We start from the raw sequence: 14,599 nt of genomic DNA, 5'->3' as shown, positions 1-14,599 counted from the left end.
GCCAAAACTGTGAATCAATACCAGGGGGGCCATAAATATTAAGGAGAGCGATGGGGGAACTATTAATAACGGAGTGAAGTAGAAGCCATCTGCCATTAGCATCTTTTCCCTCCTTTTCAATAGTAAGAGAAAAGGACTTATGAAATAGTGTCACCACTCCATTTTTCCTGCCTTTAGCTGACGAACAATACACACGGCCCACCCATTGCTTTTTAAGAGAGCTAATACAATTTTCAGTAAGACGAGTTTCCTGTAGCATCGCAATTTTACAATGTAATCTAGATAGGTGAGTAAGCACCCTTTGTTTCTTGACAGGATTACTCAACCCCTCCACATTCCAAGAGTCTATGCGAACATTATCAGTCATAATGAGAAGGGAAAAGCAATAAGCAATATCACGAGCATTCTAAACTTGGTAAAACTAAGAATTCAACAAGAGAACATTTTGAACCAACAAATAGGAAATTGTACAATGAGAACGGAGAAAGAAAAAGGGTGTTAAAAATTCTAAAAACAAGAGAAAAAGAGAAGAGAATGGTAAAAAATGATACATTAAGTAAAGAAAAAGTGAGAAGGTTACTAAAAGCAAAAAGAAAAGAACAGGAAGAAAGAGGCGAGAATAGATTAGAGAAAGAATAAAGAAAGAAAGGAGGGTATAGATGAAAAAAATGTAGAAGCTGACAAGAAGCCAGGAGACTTCAGCCAAGGTGAGCAGAATACATTTCCTGGTTTAAAAGGAGAGCATGAGAAGGTGGGGAGCCGCGAAAGGAAGACAGACGACAGACTCAGCAAGGGCAACAAGAGACGAAGAGGACCGCAAAATAAGTGAGCAGAAAAAGGACAGTATAATAAGGAGCAGCGGCTAGGAAAGTATAGTAATCAAACTTGACAAACCGAGATAAAAAATAAAGACAAGCAAACACATAGAACAGGCATACTTATTGGAGGGAGTAACACTTACAACAATTAGGGAAAAACTAGGAACACGGAGGTTGGGAAGGGAGGAACGGGAAGGAGGAAACATCTGGAAGGGGTGTCCGTAGCAGACTAGAGACATCTGTAAAGAAAATCCAATTAATAGGGATACGCCTCCTGAGAAGGCAGACATATAACAAACATGAGTGAAAAAGACCAATATCAACAAGATAAGCCAGGGCCATCAAAAAACCTGTAAAATTTTGAAAGGTTCAAGCAAAAAGGAACTAAAAGGCATGTGAAGAAAACAATATTCAGGTTTACACAAAACCTAATTCTAGGAAAGATCAACAGAGTGTATAGATTCAATGTTCATGTTTCCCAAAGTCCATTTTTCTCCTTTATGTCGAATAATAAACTGACAAATCCTCAGGGCAGTCAAATGAATGGGTCCTTTCCTTATAGGTGACTTTAAAGAAGCAGGGATGTACAAGACTATATCTGGCATTCATAGAGCAGGTCGATAAGAAAGGAACCCCTTACGAAGAGCAGCGGTGGCTCAAGCAACATCTTGAGAGATAAACACTTTCTGGCCAGACCAAATCATTTGCTTCCTCTGCTTTGCAGCCAACAAACCCATTAACAAGTCAGTATATTCCAAAAAAAGGACAATTATACCTCTGGGGCGACTGACCGATGACCAAGATGAGGAACCCACAGACCTGGGTCCAATACAATGCGCTTGTTGTAGATTAAGTATGGTACCTTCCTAACCCTGCTGGGAAGGGCGGCTTTATACAAAATGATGGCGCTCCCCAGGTTTTTATATGTCTTGGAAAATACCCCTCATTTGGTTGCACCGCGCTATTTCAAGCAGATTGCGGCGCTGGTCTCCAGCTTACTCTGGAATAATGGCCCGGCACGTATCGCCCATGATAAACTGGTGAAGAGTTGGTACGAGGGAGGGATTGCACTACCCAATGTACAACTATATTACTGGGGGCCCAACTTAAGATAATTAATTAATGGGTCCACACCCCACGTGAGGACCCGGCGTATAAAGCGGACTGGTCTCAACTTGAACAGACGGCATGCTATCAGTCTTATACAACAAATCCCAGGTTAGAAAACTGATTGGCCCGACGCAACACACAGCTGCATTATTGCACAAAACACAAGCACGATTGGGCTGGGCAGGAAAACTTACCAGACTGACACCACTGTGGGATACAAAATCATTGGGAAACCTTAGATCATGTAAGGGTTTTGCTCAGTGGGACCGCATAGGAATCTCCACGGTAGGGGACCTGTGAGAGAAAGGCACAGTGATTGCATTACCACAACTTCAACAGCAGTATGGTTTAGGCCCCAACGAGACGTTTAGATACGTACAGATACGCCACGCACTACTCCAGGCAATTCCAACAGGCACTGATCTACCAGAGTCGTCGCCACTGGAAGATAGACTACTGATGGATTATATGCCTCAGAGTGCTACTTCTCTTACATATAAAAAGTTAGTCAATAATCTGGCGGACCCCACATTACACCTTCAGGAGAAATGGGTAAGGGACAAAGGGGAGGTTGATGAAACAGAATGGAATGAGGCGCTTGCCTCACCGAGGGAAGTGGGCAAATCGGCGAAATTCAGATTAGTACAACTCAAAATTCTGCACCGAGTCTACTACACGAGAACGTTACTGCACAGGATACAACGAACACCACACCCATTTTGCCTCAGGGGGTGCGGGGAGGAAGAGAACCTGTACCACACCCTGTGGGAATGCCCGCTGATACAAGAGTACTGGAAACAAATTATGCGTACTGTCTCTCAAGCAGTTAAGGTGTCTGTCCTGCCTGAACCTCGAAAGTGTTTGTTGAACATTTGGGACCCCAATGATTTGGACAGGTATGGACTGTTGTGGGTCACGCTAGCCATTACAGTAGCCAAGAGAGACATAGCACAAAAATGGGGTGTTCCAGAACTACCTACAGCAATTCGATGGGCCATGAATATGGACTTGTTGATGGTGACGGAAAGGGCGGTGTATGTGCTCAGGGCGTGCCCCCGGAAATGGAACAAGATCTGGGCTCCCTGGAACATTTACAGAGGAGAAATTTGCGAACCTTTGCCAGAGGACGAGGATTTGGATTCTGAGGAGGAGGATGATTAGGAGGGTGGGTGTTTAGTTCTTCATGCACTGGGCTGTCACGCGATTATGCTTGTTCAGGTACCGAATTGTGAATAACCTAAATGGCTGCTGACTGTGGGGGTGTACAGGAGACACACGTTACACGATGACAAATACGTTGATTTTCTTTACCTTTTCTTTTTTTTCTTGTTCATACCTGTAAAAAGACTTACACACATGGCTGAACATGGAGTTAAGTATAGAAGGGGATACCTTAGTTAGAACTGAGACGGATTAGTATCGTTCCAAATACTGTGCTGAGACCAATTGCTGCTATGACTCTATGTATCTATTGGAACTATATTCACTACATGTTCGAACACGCATCACCATATTGTAATACCAGTCTACTGTAAATTAAGAGCAATTTGCATCCTTTTGCGATATTGTATATGTCAATGATATCTTCATGTTAATAAAGATTTTCAAAAAAAAAAGTATGTTACCTTCCTTGAGACCAACTATTTTAGGAATATGGATTTTAAGAAAGGCAAGCATGTCAGGCCCCCCCCACCCCCCCCCACCTCAGGAATTCCGTAAATTCTGAGCTTTTTTCACCTTTTGCGGTTTGTTGTTTGAGAAAAACTATTTCTTTGGAAATATAGCATCAACTTTAGGGATCACATCCTGAGCATCACTGATCCTCTGCTCTACCATCGAAACCCTTGACTCCAAATTAGACCGTTTCTCCTTTAGTCTCTGAAGAGTAGCGTTGGTGTCAATAATGAAGGGTTTCAGAAGCTTTATTTCCTTCATGAGATCATCCAAAGATAAAGGCAAAGGAGATTTTGTGGGAGAACCAGGGTCCTTCTGGCGTCTAGAGGCGGCAGTAGTAGAGCCTTTTCAGAGGGAAGACATGGTAGCCGCAGGGCCCTTCTGGTTAGAGGGGGGAAGATGATCCATCCATATATAGACAGGAGACGATAAATCACAGCTTCAGAAGACACCAGAGTAATAACTGTCTGGTGCCTGCAAAGTCCAGAACTTGGTAATCAAAAAGCCAAACACTAAACCTCTTCTTTAGTTTACCATAATCTCCTAAATAAACAAGAGAGAGGCTGAGGGTAACGGAAAAATGCCACTAGAGTAAGTTTCCAGTATTCCAATACAGTCGGAAGGTTTTAAATTAATGATTAAAAGTCCAATATAGTCAGTGTTCTCAATAATATTCTTAAACCCCTTATTTGTAGGGTTAAATACAGTCCCAGAATATGAATGGCAGCCGTTCACCGCCTCCTCCCACTACATTCAAAATGGTGGCCGCAGCAAAAAGCTTGTGCCCCCGCATCAGCACGCCAAAGCCCTCACTGCATGTCACTCGAACACTAGTGCAGTCGCTCTGAAGAAACGGTCCTTCCGAGGCACGGAGCCTCTAAGAGTCGGGGCCAACTTGTGGCGACTCAAGCCACTACCCCACACCCCCATTGAGGGCTGGCTTAAAGACGGTCTTGTCTGTCATGTCCTTGCTGGAGTGTCATGTCTTTGCTGGAGTGCCATCTCCTTTACAGTAGTTTACAGTGTCTTTTAGCTGTTCTGAGGTCCTCAGTGTACCAGCTAGCCTGCTTGGTCAACCTTCTGTGGGTGTTGTTGCCAATGGGAGCGATGCTGTTGGTGCAGTTAGTGAGCCAATTGTTGAAGATTCCGACGTTCTGGTCTAGGAAATGTTGGAGGAGATGAGGCTGGTGGTGTCGAGGGCCTTGATCCATGTGTCCTTAGAGACTGTGCTCCAGCTGCGGCAAGGGGCGTTGGGTAGACTGGGGGTGGGGGTCCTAGAGCTGGTGATGTTGAAGTAGACGATGGAGTGGTTGGTCCAGGTGAGTTCCGTGGTGTGGCTGTCCCTGGTGCTTTTGCTGTCGGTGAAGATGGGGTCTATTGTGTGGCCTACGGTTTGCAGGGGGTCATGGACGAGTTGGGTGGGCCCGATGTTCATGTTGAGGAGATTGGTTATGTTGATGTCATTGTGATCATCGAGATGAAATTTGAGGTCACCGAGGAAAATAAAGTTGTTGGAGCCTATGGCGAGGGGGGCAATGAAGTTTGCGAAGGCTATACATGGTCCTGGGGGATGGTAGGTGAGGGTGCCCCTGATGGGGATTTTCTTGTCTGTTTGGAGTCAGAAGTTGAGGTGTCCCATACTGGGGTGATGTCATTTGTAGTGGTGCATTGTATGGACTCCCATGGACTTCAACGAGAGCCTGTGTTCCTACTGAATGCAAAGGCTTCCATTGCAGAAAGGGGAGGCTGGGGAAAATTGTGCACCCAGTGGCGGGCACCCCATGGTGCCTGCCAAACTCTGCATGCTCTGAAAGAAGGGTCCCAAGGGCCCCATTCGGAAGGCTCTGGGTGAAGAGGGGCCTGCTACGAGCCCTCAAAGTCAGATTCCGACAACTAAGCTGTCGGAACAACTGATTCGGAAAGGCTGTCCGAATCGGACATCGTAGTCGTTTGCTCGGAAACGCGGTCCGTAGACCTGTTTGAGTCGGCTCCGAAAGAATCAGTTCCTCCAAATGCCATCCGGAACCAATTCGGAAAGTCCAAATGCCTTATGAACATCTTAATCCGTTGTTCGGAAACCTTTCCGAATCGGTCAGAAAGACGGGTTCCGAATCGGATTTGGCAGACCCGAATCTGATTCAGGGCCTTTCCAAATGGCATCGTAATCGACCCTATTGTAGGACACGTTCCCTCTTTAACGGACAGTGAGGACAGTCAAATTATTCAAAATTATGACTACAGACATTTATCTGTTAACTCGTGCATGGATACACATGAGGCAAAGGTTAATGTTAAGTCAATTGTCTGTGTCTGATGGACTGAAACAGTCTAACAGCTTGTATCATACAAAGTGGTATAATCATTAGGCCCGGGCAAAATATCCATGCTGGTTTCCAAGAGTACTACTGATAAAATGCCATGTGATATCTCCTGCCATTTCCACGGTGTAGACTTCTACATAGCATGTAGTTACGAGTTAAGGGAATGGAACTGCCTGTGCATACTCACACTTTTATTTTTCAATTTCCCAGTGGAGAAAGCCCTTTCCTCTTAAACTGAACAATCTGACGGGTGATCTGTTCCCTGTCCCACTCTGGAAGAGGAGTTACTGATTACAGAACTGTTTAATCTTATTCTCTAGCCCTAACTGTGCTGGAGTTACCACACTGGACCACAGACTATTAATTCCAGTTCCCAGTTGAGATTCACATGGAAGCCTCTGACAACCCAATATATCAATCATAACTGACCAGTTCTGAGTTACAGACTCTTGAGTTTAGTACCACTGTGGGATTTTGCTGTTAATACCCATCAGCTAGCACCCATTCCCTCATGGTTCCATAATCTATTCTTATAGTTTACTGGTTTTTGGACTATGTATGGAAATTAAACATCAACCTCTCAGTCCCACTTTGCCACAGGGCAATTAAAAACAAAAGTGTCATATAGCCACTCCAATACATTGTTTCTCTATGTCTAGCACCCTAACTGAATGGAATTGTTGAGAGAAAAATAACTTGTAGTAGATCTGAGGAATTCCAAATGTCAAGAATGAGAAGTTCAACCATAGGATAAAATTGCCCGCAATGCCTTGTGTTGGGGAAAAACAAGCATGTAAGTACTTTAAAATTAATTGATGTCATAACTCGTACCCCAAACTAAGCACCTCCATATATTGATTTTAACTGGCTTATTTGACCTAGACGCTCTAGAAGCAAAACAGCTAGATAAGTTAATATCCCTGTTTAACACACCACGCGCGATGAGTGCTAGCCATGTTACACTCTTGTGACCATGTTTGGCTCCTAGAGAATTATGTGTCTGTGTTTCCATGGTTGGACTTTCTCTGTATACAGTGTGTCTATATAGTCTCAGTGTAGGTCTTTTACCCACTCCCTACACTGTACAGTTTGGCTCGATGACCTCTTGTAACTGTGTACAGTGTGCTTCTGGCCTAATCTCCTTTCTGTATATTGTCTGTGTGATCTCCAGTCTCGTCAGTAATCTCTTGTCCCCTATCTGTGTGCCCTGGATTCACAAGACTTTTGCTTTCTTTCTAACTGGGTTAATAATCTGTAGTCTCTCTTTCTCTGCAGAGGCGCCGCAAGACACATTTTTTACAGTGGCAACATCTGACTCGGATGACTTGTTTTATTTGTATGAAGACTGTTAATGCGAGAACGTGATGGAACCTAAAAATCTGCCAACATTGTATCAAGCGAACAGCCAGTTCCTCAAGCCGTGGTGGAGCAGGAAGATTGCATTACTGATTTTTTTTTTGTTGATTTTTTTTATTTGGATATCAAATTGTGCTATAAACTGGCTGGAAACTCGTGTTCTGAAGGGATTCTAATGGAATATACTAATAGTTTCATCATGTGCTAGCAAACGTTACCTTCTCCATGAGACTTGGGGGTTCAGTTCATCCTCTTAAAGGAAACTTTGATAATGTTGTGATAAAATGGCAGATGTCACCAAACAGTGCTTCAGAATATTTCTTAAAACCCATAGTTATTACATGCTGTAAAAAATCTGGGTATGCAATTTTGCAAAATGAATAAAGCATATTTTTCCACTGTAATATTGCACATGTACCGTACCTGTCACGTCCACGTATACTTTATTTCATATGCACTCTAGGACCTAGAATCTAAATGGATGGGGCAGGCGGAAAAACTAAAAACAACACATATATGAAGATCTCAGATGTAGACATAGAAGCAGGCTAGACCTTGCAGGCTAATTAATCAAATGCCAAAACTCATGCTACAGAGAGCACTCAAGTTCAGACACCAGGCAGGATAGCCCAATCGTTTCTATAACAGTTTGTGGATTGATTTCAATGAAAAACAGCATGTAGCAGTCTCTCAACATAGTCTTTGATAGATACACAGTATACCTTGAGCTCAACACTGGTCAGATACAGGTCTTTGACAATCATTGCAAGCCCTGCTGATAGCACAGCCTCATACCTTCTGTGGACATCCCCTTTGAGTTATAAGTGTATTCATCCTTTTCACTGTAATCCATTCCGTGAGTCCATTCTCCTATAGAAGGAGCTTTGTCCATTTGACAACACCAGGTAAATTCTCTTTTCAGCAGCCCAACTGCACAAAGTTATTTGTTTCTATGGCGCCCACCTTCGTCCAAAAGAACTAAGGGTGCCATTTTAGGGCCTGGTTTGATTGTTCTGCCTACTATTCGGGATAGGATGTTGTGTATTTGACACCAGTACCTTCGTATGACAAAACAATCCCATACTGTGTGATAGTAGGTATACCCTCTTTAGGTATTCCCGGTTTTACCAAAATAGGGCAGCTATATGGACATAAATGAATTATCTCCTTATATGACCTATTTCACTCATCACAACGTGAGCGAGTCATAATCACTGTCAGTCACTTAAATTAATTTTAATATCTCTGAACCCAGAATAATAAAACACGAATCTGGATAGAAGGGATTTTTAACCTATTTCTCCTCACTACTCACAACCACATCACTGGTCACTACTGCTCTTAACTAAGGATAAAACCTCCTGGTGGAGGGTGCATAACAACGAAACCCAATGATTATGCACACACATGAGAGGTAAAGCGGAGAACCAAGATATACCGCTTACATTACCATCTAGATCACGTGCATGAGGGTTTTTTATTGGGACTAGTAAGAACGAACCGGCATACCCTAGTTCTCCAGTATTAGGGGTGTCTTTCATAGATTCACATGCTTGAATATTCCCCGTCGTCGAAGTGGGAGTCCCACGGTACATAAAATAGCAGTAATATATGCATGTATATATGAGAAGTATTCTAAATAAAATATACATACATATAATGCAATAAAAATGTAAACTTAAAAAAGTACCATAGAACAGAATAGGCCCATTGAAAAGCCCAAGGGAGAATTCACTTTAGTAACTTATAGGAGTCATTATGTGTTGGTCCACATTCCAGCCAATCAGGCTGTAGCCTCCTCTAGAACCTTCTCCTCAGAAGCCCAAGTCCTCAGATTTTCTACCGCACGTCGTGTGAAGGGAGTCTCCCTGAGCTCTGCTCAGTTTCTTCAAGTTTCTTCATATTTTTTCTTCAAAATGTCTTCTTCAAAGAAAACTCTGTTCAAGGCTTGTCCATCCTGTGGGAAACTTCGCCTTTTTCATGAGGATCCACACAGTAAGTGTATTTACTGTCTATATCCGGACCATGTTGTCTCTACCTGCAGACTCTGTCGCAAATTTCCTCCTAAGACCTTGAGGGACAGAGAGGCTCGTCTCCTTCTGTGGCTACAGAAGTTGAAATCATCTGACAACATCGTGTCCGATGCTGAGAGTATGTCATCTGGTTTTTCTAAAACCTCTCAGAAGCGTGGGTCTGAGACTGAAGTCCCCTCTCCTTTTCTTAAGAAGAGTAAAAAGCTGGGATCTTCCAAGGATGTCTCCTCACAAGACTTGCTTCAGGGCGCGCCTACGGGACCTGGTTCTCTGGCGTCTCGTCCAAGACCATGCCCTCCGTTTCTAAAACGGGCATTGGCTCGTCGACGGGCTCGTCGACGCGTCCGTCGACGTCTTCAGCGTCTACGAAGTCTGTTTTGGCATTTTCCACGTCGACGACTACTTCTTCCATGTCGACTAGTTCTGCCACGACGATGATCATCTCGTCGACGAGCAGCCAGGAGGTGAGACCCATCTCATCCATTATTATGATCTCGTCAATCAAACCGTCGACGAAGAAACCACCGTCGACGCATCCATCGTCGACGGCTCTCCCGTCGATGAAGACCAAGGCTTCATCGTCGACGACCGTATCCTCGTCGACGACAGCCCCGTCGACGATACCATCGACGCAGATGATGAACCCCCCGTCGACGGCTGCTCCGCCGACTACTTCCTCGTCGACAGCAAAGACTGCGATTCCATCGACGGCCTCGTCGACGGCCTCGTCGACGGCCTCGTCGACGACCAAAAAATCATCGTCTACCAAAATTAAATTTCCTACGCCGGATGCAGCGGCGCCAACGAAAAAACAACTAGAGGGTGTTAGAGCTATGCCACTCTCGTCGACGGGCTCGTCGACGACACAGCAACCCCTACAATCTGCTACCACCTTCAAAGTGGTTTCTACTTCGTCCCTCAAGTCTGTACCACTAATACAGTTAAGTCCTATTAGGAGTGGATCGCAACCTCCGGAGAAATTATTTCAATCTGGAGCAGAGGAATCTGGAAATGATTCAGAAGTGGATCAACTTTACCAACCAGCAACCAGTCCATCGGATTTACACATAAAGTGTAAGGACTACAGCGATGAGGATGAGTATGCGGATAATACCGTCGAAGATGGGAACGTCCTTTTTCCATTGGATAACACACAACAACCTAATTACGAACGCTTTACACAAATTCCTATGTCTATGGTGAAAAACCTACAACATATGCTGGATGACTACAATCGTAGATTTCCACCATCGCTGCCGCCTTCCCCAGCACCCCAAGTGCAGCGGACCCAGGCTCCAGCTCCACGCCCTCCGTCTCCAGTGCTTCAACCACAGTCTCCAGCACCTAGGCCTCGAGCTCAAGCGACTGTTGCACCTACGTCTCCTTTAGGTGCTGCTCCTGATACAGATAATGAGGGTCAAACTCCACAAAACACTGGAGATAATGACACTGATGATGAGGAAATGCAGGATTGGGACAATTATAGGGCACAGACACCCTCTACTCCACCAACATCACCGAGAACTTCGCCACCAGTGGATATCGCAAGTTTCCACAGCCTTATGGTTCGTGCAGCAAAAAGGTTCCACCTAACGTTAGAAACGCAGCAAGCAGAATGTTTTCTGTATGACTTTAAAGACTTGCCTCAACGCCAAACTCATACCATTCCTATTATTGACCACATATGGGAAGAGGGTCTGAAGTTGATGGAACGTCCTAACTCCATTCCAGCCGTTCTACCTAGACTGGACAAAAAATATAAAGCACCGCCTACTTCCCCGGCCTGCTTAGTTTCACAGCCTAAAGCAGACTCAGTGATCACTCAGGCGGCACAAAAAAGGTCTCGAAATCCTGCCATACCCCTAACTTCCCCCCCGGATCAGGATGGCCGCAAATTGGACTCCATTGGTAAAAAATTTACCACAATGGCAGCGACAACGGTAAGAGCTTCCAACGCCTTAGCCATTCTGGGTCGATACGACCGTCAAATGTGGTCCTAAATCGCTGGTCTACTTCCCCAAATGCCTGACTCCATCCGGGAGGAAGCACAGTCCATCATTCTCGAGGGAGAAAAGATTTCAACGGAAATTATCGACTGTGCCGTCGATATAGCCTCTACTGGATTCCGACAATTGGCGGGTGCTGCAGTTTTGCGTCGCCAAGGCTGGCTGAAGTCAACAACCTTCCGGCCGGAAGTTCAATCCAGAGTGCTTGATTTGCCCTACGATGGCGAGTCTCTGTTTGGTAAGCACGTTGATGATGCCTTGGAACTCATCAAAAAGGACACGGACACAGCGAAGTCCTTAACAACTCTGCAATACAGAAAGAGGCCATTTCGTGGGGCTCGTGGTAGAGGAGGAGGAACCTCTACTTTTCGAGGCACGGGCCAATATAGAGGATACACTTACGACAACAGGCAAAGAGGATCCTATCAGTCCCAAAATCGTTCATCCACCTCCAGGCCTTACCAGCGGAAGTCCAACTACAGAGGTGGTGCGAACACCAGCAAAAAACAGTGAGAGGATTGTGCATCTTGGAGGTCGAATCTCGAAATTCTTCTGCAATTGGTCGAACATCACCAACGACCGATGGGTCTTGGATGTAGTTTCAAAAGGACACACCCTGGAATTTACGAAATTTCCGCCCGCTCGCCCGCCTTCGGGCCCACCTTCTCCCCATTTCAGGGAACTGTTGGCCCAGGTGCAGCTTCTGATCAGGAAAGGAGCCATATAATTGGTACCGCAAGGTCAACGCGGCAAGGGATTCTACTCCCGTTTCTTTCTAGTGAAGAAAAAATCAGGAGAGTGGCGCCCCATCTTGGATCTGAGGGCTCTAAACAAGTTCATCACGTCCAAGACTTTTCAGATGCTAACCCTGCTTCAAATCTTGAATTTCCTCATTCCAGGAGAGTTCTTTTCGACAATAGACCTTCAAGATGCATATTTCCATGTGCCTATTCACACCAGGCACAGGAAATACCTTCGTTTTACAGTCGGCCAATTTCATTACCAATTCAAGGTCCTTCCATTCGGCCTTCGATCGGCACCGAGGGTGTTTACCAAAATCCTAGCCCCGGTGGCCGCTTACCTGCGTTTACAGAACATCCAGTTTTATCCATATCTGGACGATTGCCTCATAAAAGCCAGGACTTTCCAACTGACACAAGAACACACACAAGTCTGCATATCCCTGTTCGAAACTTTAGGTTTATCCATCAATTGCCAGAAGTCACACTTTCACCTTTCTCAACAGCGAGATTTTCTAGGAGCCTCGCTCGATTCTCGGCTAGGGCAAGTGTTCGTTTCACAGGAACGTCAGAGCAGAATGTTGCAGAAAGTTCAATTCCTGCAGTCAAGACAGTACGTTTCTGTCCGAATGTACAAGTCATTCCTCGGCATGGCTTCCTCGTGCATTCAACTGATTCCCAACTGCAGACTGCACATGAGAGTCCTTCAGGAAGAACTCGACAGCCAGTGGAAGCAGGTATCAGGGTCATTCGAGGACAAGATCCATCTAACGTCCCGCATACAAAGAGCTTTGGAGTGGTGGGCTCATCCTCCAAATATAGCAACAGGTCGTTCATTCAAGGACGAACAACCAGCACTGACACTGACGACAGACGCCTCCCTAGAAGGTTGGGGTGCTCATCTCGACGGAATGTCCGTGAGGGGCAAGTGGACAGCGTCTCAGCGCACTTGGCACATAAATCGCTTAGAACTACTGGCGATTTTCTTGGCGTTGAAGTCCTTTCAAAGGGTAGTGCAGGGACAGACATTGTTGGTGAAGACAGACAATACCACCAGCATGCACTACATCAACAAACAAGGCGGCACAAGATCTCTCGTGCTATCACAGCTGGCACAGGAAATTTGGGACTGGGCTCTACAACGTCAAATACATCTCCAAGCTATTCATGTACCAGGTGTGGCCAATGTGCTGGCGGACGTGCTCAGCAGAGCCCTCTCGGACAACCACGAATGGGAACTCCATCAACCAACGTTGGATTACATCTTCCGACAGTGGGGCCGACCGCAGTTGGATCTCTTTGCAACTGTTCTCAACAGGAAATGTCTAACGTTTGCGAGCCGGCATCCACACAAGGAGTCAAGTGGGAATGCCTTTTCAATAAATTGGTCGAACACCTTCAGTTATGCATTCCCTCCTCTGCCGCTCATTCCACGTCTGTTACACAGAATGAGATTCCAACCATGTCGGATGATCCTGATCACACCCAAATGGCCGAGACGTCCTTGGTTCTCAGATCTCCTCCTATTCTCTCTGACACAGCCGATACGGTTGCATCCTCTGCCACATCTTCTCACAATGCATCAAGGTCAAATATGCCATCCGGATCCAGCATACCTTCAACTTCATGCTTGGAACCTGAGTACTATGAATTTGCACACATGAATATCGACAAGGATTGTAGGGCAGTGCTATCAAATGCTCGAGCACAATCTACTGTCAAAACTTACCAGCTGAAATGGAAGCGTTTCTGCGCTTGGTGTTCCACTAGATCACTAGATCCCATGCGTGCTCAGCCAGAACAAATTTTGCCATTCTTTTTGTCGCTAGCAAAATCAGGGCTATCTCACTCCACCCTTAAGGTTTTTCTGGCTGCTATCTCTCGTTTCCGTCATGATGGCATAACATCTTTGTACTCTTCCAGGATCATAAGACAGTTCTTCAAAGGCCTTTTTAGGATGTTTCCTCCAATACGTCGACCTCCACCTTCATGGCGACTCAACCTAGTTCTGTCTCAGCTGCTTTTGCCTCCATTCGAGCCCATCCATTCTTCCAATCTGAAGTTCCTCACGTGGAAAGTGGCTCTGTTACTTGCTCTGACCTCTTCTAGACGCGTCAGCGACATTCAAGCCTTTACTATACAGCCACCATTTTTGCAATTTTCCAACGAGGCTGTCACCTTGAGAACAAATCCCAGTTTTATTCCTAAGGTTCCCAGTGACTTTCATCTCAATGAACCTATTGTTCTTAAGACTTTCTTCCCTGCACCTCAATCTGCAGCGGAGCGCTCCTTACACACTCTGGATGTGAAGCGCTGTCTTAAATTTTACATTCAACGCACAGCTGCCTTCAGAAAGTCTGATCAATTGTTTGTTGCATATGGCCCTGTATGCAAAGGACTACCCGTAACTAAACAAACTGTCACCAGATGGATATCGTCTGCCATATCCTATTGTCATCAACGGGCTGGCAAGCCCCTTCCTGCTCCTGCTCATTCCACGAGAGCTGTGTCAACTTCTGCTGCCCTCTTTGCGGGGGTGCC

The 14,599-nt window shown here is 45.4% G+C and overlaps 1 protein-coding gene across 1 annotated transcript in view; it reads left to right on the top strand.

The window, feature by feature from the left end:
* LOC147717617 (E3 ubiquitin-protein ligase TRIM11-like) overlaps positions 1 to 7,683 on the top strand; it is a 658,037-nt gene extending 650,354 nt beyond the window's left edge. Inside the window, exon 9 of the mRNA XM_086920534.1 lies at positions 7,199 to 7,683. Within this exon, the coding sequence (XP_086776660.1) occupies positions 7,199 to 7,275 (77 nt within the window). The 3' untranslated portion in view covers positions 7,276 to 7,683. The remainder of the gene's footprint in view (positions 1 to 7,198) is intronic.
* Positions 7,684 to 14,599: the final 6,916 nt, after the last annotated feature.

Source organism: Lissotriton vulgaris, chromosome 5 (genome assembly GCF_964263255.1).
Source record: "Lissotriton vulgaris chromosome 5, aLisVul1.2, whole genome shotgun sequence".
NCBI lineage: Eukaryota > Metazoa > Chordata > Amphibia > Caudata > Salamandridae > Lissotriton > Lissotriton vulgaris.
Note: the sequence above shows the minus strand (reverse complement) of the source record. Positions and strands in the feature narration are given on the sequence as shown.